General features: G+C 43.9%; 2 protein-coding genes across 3 annotated transcripts in view; both read left to right on the forward strand.

The window, feature by feature from the left end:
• LOC112256062 (alpha-1A adrenergic receptor) overlaps positions 1-1,196 on the forward strand; it is a 29,041-nt gene extending 27,845 nt beyond the window's left edge. The window contains exon 4 of the transcript XR_002954361.2: positions 1,087-1,196. The gene's annotated coding sequence lies outside the window, so the exon portion shown is untranslated. The remainder of the gene's footprint in view (positions 1-1,086) is intronic.
• Positions 1,197-10,503: 9,307 nt separating this feature from the next.
• LOC112256061 (gastrotropin) lies at positions 10,504-12,626 on the forward strand. 2 transcript variants are annotated; one of them, XM_024429016.2, is made up of 4 exons: positions 10,504-10,865; positions 11,159-11,319; positions 11,458-11,609; positions 12,220-12,626. In XM_024429016.2, the coding sequence occupies exons 1-3, from the start codon at positions 10,799-10,801 to the stop codon at positions 11,590-11,592; spliced, it is 363 nt and encodes a 120-aa protein (XP_024284784.1). In that variant the 5' UTR covers positions 10,504-10,798; the 3' UTR covers positions 11,593-11,609; positions 12,220-12,626. The 2 variants fall into 2 exon arrangements, with proteins under 2 accessions (XP_024284784.1, XP_024284783.1); XM_024429015.2 differs by having other exon boundaries at positions 10,511-10,865; positions 11,458-11,547.
• The last annotated feature ends 695 nt before the right edge of the window (positions 12,627-13,321 follow it).

Consider the following 13,321-nt stretch of genomic DNA (forward strand, 5'->3'; position numbering starts at 1 on the left):
TTCCGCAACAAAGCCTCCTTCACTCACGCCGCCAAACTTACCCTAGTAAAACTGACTATCCTACCGATCCTCGACTTCGGCGATGTCATCTACAAAATTGCTTCCAACACTCTACTCAGCAAACTGGATGCAGTTTATCACAGTGCCATCCGCTTTGTCACTAAAGCAACTTATACCACCCACCACTGCGACTTGTATGCTCTAGTCGGCTGGCCCTCGCTACATATTCGTCGCCAGACCCACTGGCTACAGGTCATCTACAAGTCCATGCTAGGTAAAGCTCCGCCTTATCTCAGTTCACTGGTCACGATGGCAACACCCATCCGTAGCACGCGCTCCAGCAGGTGTATCTCACTGATCATCCCTAAAGCCAACACTTCATTTGGCCGCCTTTCGTTCCAGTTCACTGCTGCCTGTGACTGGAACGAATTGCAAAAATCGCTGAAGTTGGAGACTTTCATCTCCCTCACTAACTTCAAACATCTGCTATCTGAGCAGCTAACCGATCGCTGCAGCTATACATAGTCTATCGGTAAATAGCCCACCCATTTTCACCTACCTCATCCCCATACTGTTTTTATTTATTTACTTTTCTGCTCTTTTGCACACCAATATCTCTACCTGTACATGACCATCTGATCATTTATCACTCCAGTGTTAATCTGCAAAATTGTAATTATTCGCCTACCTCCTCATGCCTTTTTACACAATGTATATAGACTCCCCTTTTTTTTCTACTGTTGTTATTGACTTGTTAATTGTTTACTCCATGTGTAACTCTGTGTTGTCTGTTCACACTGCTATGCTTTATCTTGGCCAGGTCGCAGTTGCAAATGAGAACTTGTTCTCAACTAGCCTACCTGGTTAAATAAAGGTGAAATAAATAAAAAATATATTTAAAAAATACTGTGGGGCACAACGAGAGCACCTCAGCCCTGCTCCAGAGCACCGCCTTCAAAGTGTTTGTGCTCTACATCCTCATCCCCATACCGGTATTCGCCATACTGGGCAAACTCCTCATCGTGGCTTCTGTCAGATGCTTCTGGAACCTCCAGACGCCCACTAACTCCTTCATTGTCTCTTTAGCAATGGCGGACTTCCTGGTTGCTGTGCTGGTGATGCCGTTCAGCTTGGTGCGCTCTGTGGACACCTGGTGGTTCGGACGGAACTTCTGTATGGCCCACTTCCTGTTGGACATGACCCTGTGCGCTTCATCTTCAACCTCAGCTGTGTGGTATTGGACCGGTACGTGGCAGTGTGCGACGTGCTTCACTACCCCACCCGCATGTCTCCCAGACGGGTCACCATGCTCCTCCTGCTCTCCTGGCTGCTCCCCCTCCTCATCTCCTCCTTCTGCGTCTCCCTCAGCATGTACTATCTGACGCCCCCAACTGGGCACAGGGGCACCCAGCAGGAAAGCCAGACCTGTGTGGCCCAGATCTACACTCCCTATGCTGTGGCTGACTCTATTGTGTGTTTCTTCATTCCTGTTGTGTCAATGCTGTTTGCCTATGGGAGGATCTTTATGGTGGCTCAGTGGCAGGCCAGATGGAATCATGCCATGGAGAACCATCCCGGGCAGCTCCACACGGAGCAGAACCCTACCAGGGAAGACCCAGCACGAGCCAGGCCAGACCCAGCCAGATCAGATCCAGCCAGGCGAGTCCAGGCTAGGTTGGGGGGCTTCTCCATCAGAAAGGAGAACAAGGCTGCAAGGGACCCTGGTTTGATCATGAGGGTGTTCCTAATGTGCTGGCACCCCTACTTCAGTATCAACAGTATCAACATAGCCTTCACTCTGTGGGGAGACAGGATCAGCCCCATAGTCCTGGAGGCCTCTATGTGGCTGGGCTAACTCATCTCTGAATCCTTTTATTTATGCCTTCTTCAATAAAAACTTCCGCTATGCGTTTGTGGCCATCTTGGGTTGTGAGATACTAGGCAGGCAGATCAGGGGGTGTTTGGTGTCTACTCAGGAGAACTGTAGGCAGGTACATACTGTAGTTACCTTGGAAACCATCTCAAAATGACTGCCGGAGTGCAGGTAGATTCCTTTTATTAAACAGAAAATGTATTGGTCACATACACAAGTTTAGCAGATGTTATTGCGGGTGTAGCAAAATGCTTGTGTTCCTAGCAACAGTGCAGTAGTGTCTGACATCTCACAACAATACACAAATCTAAAAGTAAAAGAATAGAATATATAAATATTAGGACGAGCAATGTTGGAGTGGCATTGATTAAATACAGTAGAATAGAAAACAGTATATACATATGAGATGAGTATAGCAGTATGTAAACATTATTAAAGTGACTAGTGTTCCATTATTAAAGTGGCCTGTGATTCCATTTCTATATATATAGGGCAGCAGCCTCTAAGGTGCAGGGTTGAGTAGCTGGGTGGTAGCCGGCTAGTGATGGCTATTTATCAGTCTGATGGCCTTGAGAAAGAAGCTGTTTTTCAGACTCTCGGTCCCAGCTTTGATGCACCTGTACTGACCTCGCCTTCTGGATGATTGCGGAGTGAACAGGCTGTGGCTCGGGTGGTTGATGTCCTTGATGATCTGTTTGGCCTTCGCTGTTGCGCCTTCTTCACCACACTGTCTGTGTGGGTGGACCAATTCAGATTGTCAGTGACATGTTTGCCGAGGAGCTTTCCACCTTTTCCACTGCGGTCCTGTCAATGTGAATAGGGGCGTGCTCCCTCTGCTGGTTCCTGAAGTCCACAATCAGCTCCTTCATTTTATTGACATTGAGGGAGAGGTTATTTTCCTGACACCACTCCCCCAGGGCCCTCACCTCCTCCCTATAGGCTGTCTCTTCATTGTTGGTAATCAGGCCTACTACTGTTGTTTCGTCTGCAAACTTGATGATTGAGTGACTGAGTTGGAGGCGTGCATGGCCACACAGTCATGGGTGAACAGGGAGTACAGGAGGGGGCTGAGCACGCACCTTTGTTTCCTACCTTCACCACCTGGGGGCGGACCGTCAGGAAGTTCAGGGCCCAGTTGCACAGGGCAGGGTTCAGACCCAGGGCCCCGAGATTAATGATGAGCTTGGAGGGTACTATGGGGTTGAAGGCAGAGCTATAGTCAATGAACAGCATTCTGACTTTGGTATTCCTCCTGTCCAGATGGGATAGGGCAGTGTGCAGTGCGATGGAGATTGCATCGTCTGTGGATCTATTGGGGCGGTTAGCATATTGAAGTGCCTCTCGGGTGTGATCCTTAACTAGCTTCTCAAAGCACATCATGATGACAGAAGTGAGTGGTACGGGGCGATAGTCATTTAGTTCAGTTATCTTTAGTTTCTTGGGTACAGGAACAATGGTGGACATCTTGAAGCAAGTGGGGACAGCAGACTAGGATAGAGAGAGATTGAATATGTCCGTAAAACTCCAGTCACCTGTTCTGCGCATGCTCTGAGGATGCGGCTAGGGATGCCATCTGGGCCTGCAGCCTTGCAAGTGTTAACACGCTTAAATGTCTTACTCACGTCGGCCACGGAAACGAGGGTGGGCTGGGAGCGGGCTGCATCGGTGGCACTGTGTTATTTTCAAAGCAGGTGAAGAAGGTATTTAGCTTGTCTGGAAGCAAGACGTCGGTGTCCGCGACGTGGCTGGTTTTCTTTTTGTAATCCGTGATTGTCTGTAGACCCTGCCACATACGTCTTGTGTCTGAACCGTTGAATTGCGACTCTACTTTGTATCTGTGCTGAGGTTTTGCCTGTTTGATTGCCTTATGGAAGGAATAACTACACTGTTTGTATTCAACCATATTCCCAGTCACATTGCCATGGTTAAATGCGGTGGTCCGCGCTTTCATATTTGCGCAAATGCTGCCATCTATCCGCGGTTTCTGGTTTGGGTGTGTTTTAATAGCCACCGTGGGAACAACATACCTTATACACTTCCTGATGAACTCAGTCACAGCGTCCGTGTATATGTCAATGTTATTTTCAGAGGCTACCCAGAACATATCCCAGTCCGCATGATCAAGACAATCTAAAAACATGGATTCTGATTGGTCAGACCAGCTTTGAATAGACCTTAGCGTGTGTACTTCCTGTTTGAGTTTCTGCCTATCTGAAGGGAGGAGCAAAATGGAGTCGTGATTTGATTTTCCTGAAGGGAGGGTGTGGAGGGCCTTGTAGGCATAGGCATTTCGAAAACGCGAATAGCAGTGATCTAGTGTTTTTCATAAGCGAGTACTACAGTCAATGTGTTGATAGAACTTCGGAAGTGATTTCCTCAAATTTGCTTTGTTAAAAAAAGGTGCATGTTTTAAGATCTGACAAGTCTCCCATTTCACTCCCTCTCTTGTCTCTTTGTGCTGTTTTGTTGAAATGAACCTGTAGCTATATCATTGTTTCTTTCACTGAATAAAAGAGGAAATAATATGGTGTCAAGATATTCCCTTTATCCTCTCTGTCATGAGATTGTTATCATTTGAAGGTGTCAGTGCTTGCCATGTCATTGCGTTGTCAGGGTGACAGAGTAGTTAACCAGGCTATGTGGGAGCCAGCTACATAACACAATGTTTCTTCCACCCTATCAGGATCAGGAAGAGAAAAAGCTTCTACAGGGGCAGATGGCTTTATGCAACGCTCACTCCTATTTGTAATAGGACCTGACAACCAGATTACCACAATCAAAAGGGGAACCTGAAGCCTATGACATCATTTGGAGTGACATTATATTTCACAATCCTACATTTGATATTATTTCAATCTGTGCTGTCCAAGGTACAATTCTACTTATTTCTGAATGAACAGTGAAGTTTATTTCATGGCTGCTTTTGAAATCATTTACTTCAATCTAATTTCATACACACCTGAGACATGTTTATAACACAACAGATGGTCACTTTGGTGAGAAACAGTTCTGCATCTGGGTTGGCTTATGTGCAGTAGAGGGTGAATTACCTCTGTCACTGACCAACATCTTGGCACACTGCCAGTGATTGTGGCACCATTATCAATGTTTATGGTTCTATGTGTGTGGTTGGTTGACGGTGTACACTATTTAAAGGAGCAAAGTGGCATCTCACCTCATCTTCACTATTCTATATGGCGTCTGAACAAAACAATATGGTGAAGGTATTGTTGAAAAAGGCAGCAAAAAGCTTCACATTTTTTCATACTTCTCATTTTGTATTCAAGAGAGAGTGTGAGAGAGAGAAAGAGAGAGAAAGAGAGTATGAGAGAGACATAAAGAGAGAGGGTGAGAGAGAGAGAAAGAGAGAGAGGATGAGAGAGAGAGAAAGAGAGAGAGAGGGTGAGAGAAAGAGAGAAAAAGAGAGAGAGAGAGAGAGAGAGAGTTTGAGTTTTAAATACTCTTTATTGGGTCTGGGGGCCCACCACACAATAAATACTCATACAAAACCACAGTTACACATCAATTAAAAACACAACTCCAATTCCTCCACAGTAACTACACACAACAGCCTCTGTATACCCCATATACTCAAAAACAGATCGATATTGTTGACAAGTTTGTAATAGGCAAACTCAACCCTTAGTCTCGCTGCCAACATTCCCTCCAGCATTCCCACCACATCCACAGACCCCTGTCCCTGAATGCTGTTCTTTCGGGTCTTCCATATCGCTAATTTTGCTGCCCCTAACACAAAATTAAGCAACACAACTACACCCTTTTGACTGAACCTGTACTTTGGCCCAAATATATACAGTTGGGAAGAGAAAACCTCTCCCAACGTTGAGAACCAATCAGTGATCAGTTCAATCATCCCAACCAACCTGGGACACAGTAAAAACAGATGTGCCAGAGATTCAGACTCAGCACAGAATGGACACCCCTCCCCAACAGTAGGATCCAGGTGTACCAGATGCATATTGGTGGCTATAGCTCCATGTATTATCCTCCATTGGAGGTCAGCTGTCCTCTTATCAATAGGCAGTTTATATAATGATCGCCAACAGCCTTTTGGAGAGGCACCTGGACCAAGCACATCTGCCCACCTCGTCGATTTTACCCCTTCCAGGGAAGAGACATGGGACACCTTTACACATATTCTGTACATGGCCTTCTTTCCCACCTCCTTGAACTCCCCCAGCTCCGGGGTATCGAAGGAAAGCAACGTCCCCACGTCCTCTTCAAATGCCCCCATCGCAGCACTAACAATCAGTGCAGGGAACACATAATCCAGACCCTCCTTCCACTGATCAGAATTGGAAGTGTCAGTCACATACTGCAGATGAAGCACTGGCAAGGAATCGCAGGCCTCATCGACGACCTTCCTCAGTAGGCGAGATGATCGGATCCCCGCTCTTTCTCCCAGCTCCTCCAATCTGCTCCTGCTCTGCATCAGATGACCCAGCTTGGTACACCCCACGCCTAACAGGCATGAACGTAGGCTAGCTGAACCCAGAACACGGGACTGGATGGCAGTGTTGTGAAAAAGAGGCTCTTCAAAAAGCCACATCCCTGGTGGCGTGCAGGCCTTACAGGACTTGACAAAGACTCTCCAAGCCTGCATAACAGACTCATAAAATGGAGTCAGGCCAGTCAAATCACTCCCCTCCAGCTTTAAGAGGAAAAGATGCTTGTCTAAGCCCAAACAGCCCGCTCTCCTCATCAATATGTAGGCTGTTTCGACCCAGCTAGAACAGTCTCTGTACAACAATCTCTGGGCTGCTTGGAGACTGAAAGCCGTGATCCTAGAGGAAATGTCCACCAGGCCTTGCCCACCCTCGTGCAGTGGCAGGTACAGGGCTGCAGCTTTAATCCAGTGTTGCCCAGACCAGAAGATATTGACAAGGGTCCTCTGAAGCTCTTGTATCAGACCCTTTGGTGGCTGTAAAATCATTAGTCTGTGCCACAGGGTAGAAGCAGCAAGATTATTAGCTACCAGGACCCGTCCCCTATAAGACAGCTGGGGCAACACCCAAGTTCCTTATTCACATCACCAACAAACTATCATGGTCCAAATGCATCAAGACAGTCGTGAAGAGGGCACGACAAAGCCTATTACCCATCAGGAGACTGGAAAGGTTTGGCGTGGGTCCTCAGATCCTCAAAAGGTTTTACAGCTGCACCATCGAGAGCATCCTGACTGTTTGCATCACTGCCTGGTATGGCAACTGCTCAGCCTCTGACCGCAAGGCACTACAGAGGGTAGTGAATACGGCCCAGTACATCACCAGGGCCAAGCTTCCTGCCATTCAGGACCTCTATACCACGCGGTGTCAGAGGAAGGCCTTAAAAATTGTCAAAGACTGCAGCCACACTAGACATAGACTGTTCTCTCTGCTACCACACAGCAAGCGGTACCGGAGTGCCAAGTCTAGGTCCAAGAGGCTTCTAAACAGCTTCTACCCCCAAGCCATAAGACTCCTGAACATCCATTCAAATGGCTACTCAGACTATTTGCATTGCCCCCTCACCACCACCCCTTCTACACTACTGCTACATGTACATATTACCTCAATTACCCCGACACTGGTACCACAGCACATTGACTCTGTACCGGTACCCCTGAATATAGCCCTCCTTTTGTTATTTACTGCTGCTCTTTAATCATTTGTTATTCTAATCTCTTACTTTTTTTGTATGTTATTAAAACTGCATTGTTGGTTAAGGGCGTGAAAGTAAGCATTTCACTGTAAGGTGAAATTTTGTTCTGTTGTGTTCGGCGCATGTGATAAATACATTTGATTTGATTTGATAGTTCATGCTTTAGTACCTCCATCAATGTCATTGTGGAGGAAAAGTAGGCCACCATTTTTGTCAGGACTTCCTGGGATTTTGAGGTTGAGAACTCTGGTCTATGCAAAATGCCTAACAATCCAGATGTTGCAGGAATTAATTCAATTTCTTGATCACTTGCTGCTGGACACTTGGTGAGATATCAACATCAATATTGGGAGAACAGTATTATTTTACAAAGTATCTTGAGAGATTGACAAAATCGCATCTGCCATCAGTGTGCATATTCAATCTCTTCATCATTTAGAATTGTAGTATTGATAGGGATCCACAATTAGCGGCTGCCTATAGGCAGTGACTACTCTTCCTGGGGTCGAAACAGGAAACAAACAAATAAAATATAACATACACACTACCGTTCAAAAGTTTGGGGTCACTTAGAAATGTCCTTGTTATTGAAAGAAAAGCAAATTTTTTGTTCATTAAAATAACATCAAATTCATCAGAAATACAGTGTAGACATTGTTAATGTTGTAAATGACTATTGTATCTGGAAACGGCAGAGTTTATAGAATATATACATAGGCATACAGAGGCCCATTATCAGCAACCATCCCTCCTGTGTTCCAATGGCACGTTGTGTTAGGTAATCCAAGTTTATCATTTTAAAAGGCTAAATTATCATTATAAAACTATTTTGCAATTATGTTAGCACAGCTGAAAACTGTTGTTCTGATTAAAGAAGCAATAAAACTGTCCTTCTTTAGACTAGTTGAGTATCTGGAGCATCAGCATTGTGGGTTCGATTACAGGCTCAAAATGGCCAGAAACAAAGAACTTTCTTCTGAAACTCCTGAGTCTATAATTGTTCTGAAAAATTAAGGCTATTCCATGCAAAAAATTGTCAAGAAACGGAAGTTCTCATACAACGCTGTGTACTACTCCCTTCACAGAACTACTTCCTATACAGAACAGCGCAAACTGTCTCTATCCAGAATAGAAAGAGAAGTGGGAGGCCCCGGTGCACGACAGAGCAAAAGGACAAGTACATTAGATTGTTTAGTTTGAGAAACAGACGACTCACATATCCTCAACTGGCAGCTTCATTAAATAGTACCCTCAAAATACCAGTCTCAATGTCATCAGTAAAGAGGCGACTCCGGGATACTGGCCTTCTAAGCAGAGTTCCTCTGTCCAGTGTCTGTGTTCTTTTTCCCATCGTAATCTTTTATTTTTATTGGCCAGTCTGAAATATGGCTTTTTCTTTGCAACTCTGCCTAGAAGGCCAGCATCCCGCAGTAACCTCTTCACTGTTGACGCTGGTAATATTTAATGAAGCTATCTGTCCGGCTGGACCTAGATATCTGGATGGCCAGCCGGCTGGACATAGTTCTGTCCGGACTTAGCTTTCAGGCCGGCCATCTGGATGGCCAGCCAGCCATATAGCTAAGTCTGGACAGACCTAGACCGGACATATTTATCTGACTGGCTGGATCCTTATGAATACTACAATTCTAAATGATGAAGAGATTGAATATGCACACTGAAGGCAGATGCGATTTTGTCAATCTCTAAAGATACTTTGTAAAATAGTGCTGATCTCCCAATATTGATGTTGATATCTCACCAAGTGTCCAGCAGCAAGTGATCAAGAAATTGAATTAATTCCTGCAACATCTGGATTGTTAGGCATTTTGCATAGACCAGAGTTCTCAACCTCAAAATACCAGGAAGTCCTGACAAAAATGGTTGCCTATAAACAGCAACCCTATACCCCATAATATACACCTCCTATAAACAGCCCCCTATACCCCATACTATACACCTCCTATAAACAGCCCCCCCCCCAAGAAATGTGTCCATTGGTCTGGAGTCCAAATTGGAGTGTCTTTGTGAGATGCGGTATGGATAAACGGAGGATCTCCGCATGTGTATTTACCACCGTAAAGCATGGAGGAGGAGTTGTTATGGAGTGGGAGTACTTTGCTGGTGACACTGTCTGTGATTTATTTAAAATTAAGGTACACTTAACCAGCATGGCCACAGCATTCTGCAGCGATAAGCCATCCCATCTGGTTTGGGCTTAGTGGGACTATCATTTGTTTTTCAACAGGACAATGACCCAAAACCACTCCAGGCTGTGTAAGGGCTATTCTACCAATAATTAGAGTGATGGAGTGCTGCATCAGATGATATGGTCTCCACAATCCCCTGACCTCAACCAAATTGAGATGGTTTGTAATGAGTCAGACTGCAGAGTGAAGGAAAAGCAGGCAACAAGAGCTCAGCATTTGTGGGAACTCCTTGGTTGAGAGAATGCCAAGTGTGTTCAAAGCTGTCATCAAGCCTAAGGGTGGTTAATTGAAGAATCTCAAATATAAAATATATTTAGATTTGTTTAACACTTTTTGGGTTACTACATGATTCCATATGTGTTATTGCGTAGTTTGATTTCTTCACTGATATTCTATAATGTAGAAAATAGTAAAAATAAAGAAAAGCCCTTGAATGAGTAAGTGTTCTAAAACGTTTGACATGGTCATAAAACGTTTGTTTTTATATTGGTTTCTAGGCCAAGATGATCTTTATTATCAATACTGACTCGGGAGCCTACCACTGAAAAGGAGGGACCAGATTCATATGATTAAATACATGGCTATGGGAGAGACTATCTATCCACCTTAGGGGTGTTACGTCAGCAATACTATTGCAATGTGCAGTGCATCTTATTAGAAACATCTGTCTGTCATACTGCACAAACTTGTTCTGTATGACTCAATCACATCCGATATGACATTTCTTAAAGCAACAGCAACCCAATAGTGAATAGCATAGGTGAAATACACTTTTCTGAACACTTGAGTGCCTGATTGTTTCTGCGTGCAAGCAACGTTATTTCGTTGCATTGGCAATAGAACGACAAGTTGCCTTGACTGGCATGTGCTCTACAAACTCCCTATTGGAGTCTTTGTGCTGCTGTCAGTGAGGCCTGTGTGTGGAGGGAGGGAATGAGGCAGTTTTGTCAGTGAGTCACTGAACATTGCATGATAAAAAGAAAGAATTCTTTCAAAAGAAGGAGAATACCACACCTCTCTAGAGTTCTCTGCTGTCTCTGGTCAGTTCTTCCCCACCATGGCATTCTCTGGGACGTATGAGCTTGAAAGTCAAGAGAATTACAATGAGTTTCTGGAGGCAATTGGTAAGTCAAACTCTAAAAGATTTATTTATGTGTTGAACGTATTTGAGTCAAACTAAAAGGTTTTAATTAGATGTGTATGTCATTAACCTCAATCTTTTCCACCGTGCACTACCGTAGCTCTACCCCTAACCACAACCCTAATTCTAATCCTAACAATGACCCCAAATTTAATCCTAACACCAGCCGCAACTATCAGTCGAATTCTAACCATAACCCATATCTTACCCCTACCCTTACCCTAACCCCAACCTTAACATTTAACCCTTACTGTATCCTCTGTACTTTTCCCTCAGGGTTTGCCAATGCCAAGACTGACTTCAAAGTGATAACAGAAGTGCTTCAGGAGGGGGACGATTTTACCTGGTCACAGATTATTCCCAACTGGACCTTGACTAACAAGTTCACCATCGGAAAGGAGTGTGAGCTAGAGAGCATGCTACGCACCAAGTTCGTGGTGAGTGAATAAGTGAATGAATAAATGAATGAGTGTGCTCTTTAAACTCGTGGAATAGTATTCAAAGAGATACAGCGTATGTACTGTACTTTCCATCTGAATGTGAGTCACGTGGTGAACTCTTTTTGTCCCTCTTAGACCACCGTCACCATGGAAGGAGGCAAGATAATTATTCCGTTCCCCCAGTATCATTTCACTGCGGAGATCAGTGGGGACAAGCTGATCATGGTAGGAGAGACTGAGGCAGAGAGAAAGAAAGAGGAGAGTGATTGAGTTAGTGAGTGATTAAAGTAAGGAGACTTGTTAGTGAGTGATTAAAGTTAAGAGACTTGTTAGTGAGTGATTAAAGTTAAGAGACTTGTTAGTGCGTGATTCAAGTTAAGAGACTTCTTAGTGAGTGATTAAAGTTAAGAGACTTGTTAGTGAGTGATTCAAGTTAAGAGACTTCTTAGTGAGTGATTAAAGTTAAGAGACTTCTTAGTGAGTCATTAAAGTTAAGAGACTTGTTAGTGAGTGATTAAAGTAAGGAGACTTGTTAGTGAGTGATTAAAGTTAAGAGACTTGTTCGTGAGTGATTAAAGTTAAGAGACTTCTTAGTGAGTGATTAAAGTTGAGAGACTTGTTAGTGAGTGATTAAAGTTAAGAGACTTGTTAGTGAGTGATTCAAGTTAAGAGACTTCTTAGTGAGTCATTAAAGTTAAGAGACTTGTTAGTGAGTGATTAAAGTAAGGAGACTTGTTAGTGAGTGATTAAAGTTAAGAGACTTGTTCGTGAGTGATTAAAGTAAGAGGTCTTGTTAATACTTATATGTGACATACTGTACAACAGAATGGATACTTTAATTCCAATACTCTGATAAACCCTCTCTCTGTGTTCTTGTCTCCTTTCTATGTTATACAGCTCTGTACAACCGCCGGGGAGAAGGGTGTGACCCTGAAGAGAATCAACAAGAGGATCTGATATCAAAAATGTAACATGTTGAGGCAGCGCTCTTCTGTGTGTGCTGTTACTGGAAACCTTGTCCCCACTACCTCGTAAACTACCCGTATGTTACTGTTTCACCTCCACAAACATCTGGATGACTCATACCACCTGGATCACCCTTCCAGTACATTTCCAGCAACGGTGCCCTGTCCATCTTTAATATAAAAAGAGATGTACCAAACAGTCTATGCAACTTCCTGATATTCAATGTTTTAAGTGTGTCAATGGAATCCATGAACTACCTTCATGTGAATAAAGTAATGTCTTATTTCTTTGTACCAGCTGATCATGTAAAATAAAAGTAAAATGAACACGCAAGAGAACACCAGACTCATTGCCAAGGCAGCTTTCTTTGTTTTAGAATCATCCTGTGCTTCACTGTTGCAGTAGAGTAACAGTTGCAGTCTGCCTCCCCCTACTGCTTATTAGGAAACGGTGCAGATGTGTTTCACGCTCAATAAGGCTTAGTGAAGAGACAGGCAGCTTTGGGCCCTCTTGGGGTTTCTCTTCAATGTATGTGGAGCTGTTCACTCCGCGGGCGTGGAGATCTGGGGGGCCAGACAGAAGGCCGATCTACGCCATCTCACAACATAACTAACCTCACTGCCTTCCTCAACCATGTTCTTGGATAACACGTGTGAACGATAGAGGTTATATCATCATATAGGTCTATTTTCTATATCTGGTTTAGATTTTGTTGAAGGATTTTTATCAATAATGACTAAATAATGTATACATTCAACGTGGAATTATAACTAGCGTTAATTAACAGAACTCTATGCTGTCTGAAGAATAAAATGTTTATACATATACCGAGAGGGAGTGTTAACAGACAACTTGTGACCACAGTGAAACTAACAACAGGAGAAATGTCTGGTCCCCATCCAGGGAGGGGAAAAATATGATACGCAATAGATTGCGTAACATGTGGTAACATAAGATAAACAATATGTGTGTGTTGGAATTGCATTGAAAAGTAGCTAAGTCATTGTCCAAGAGGAAGAAAGACAATGTCCAA

This window comes from Oncorhynchus tshawytscha, linkage group LG08 (genome assembly GCF_018296145.1).
Source record: "Oncorhynchus tshawytscha isolate Ot180627B linkage group LG08, Otsh_v2.0, whole genome shotgun sequence".
Lineage (NCBI taxonomy): Eukaryota > Metazoa > Chordata > Actinopteri > Salmoniformes > Salmonidae > Oncorhynchus > Oncorhynchus tshawytscha.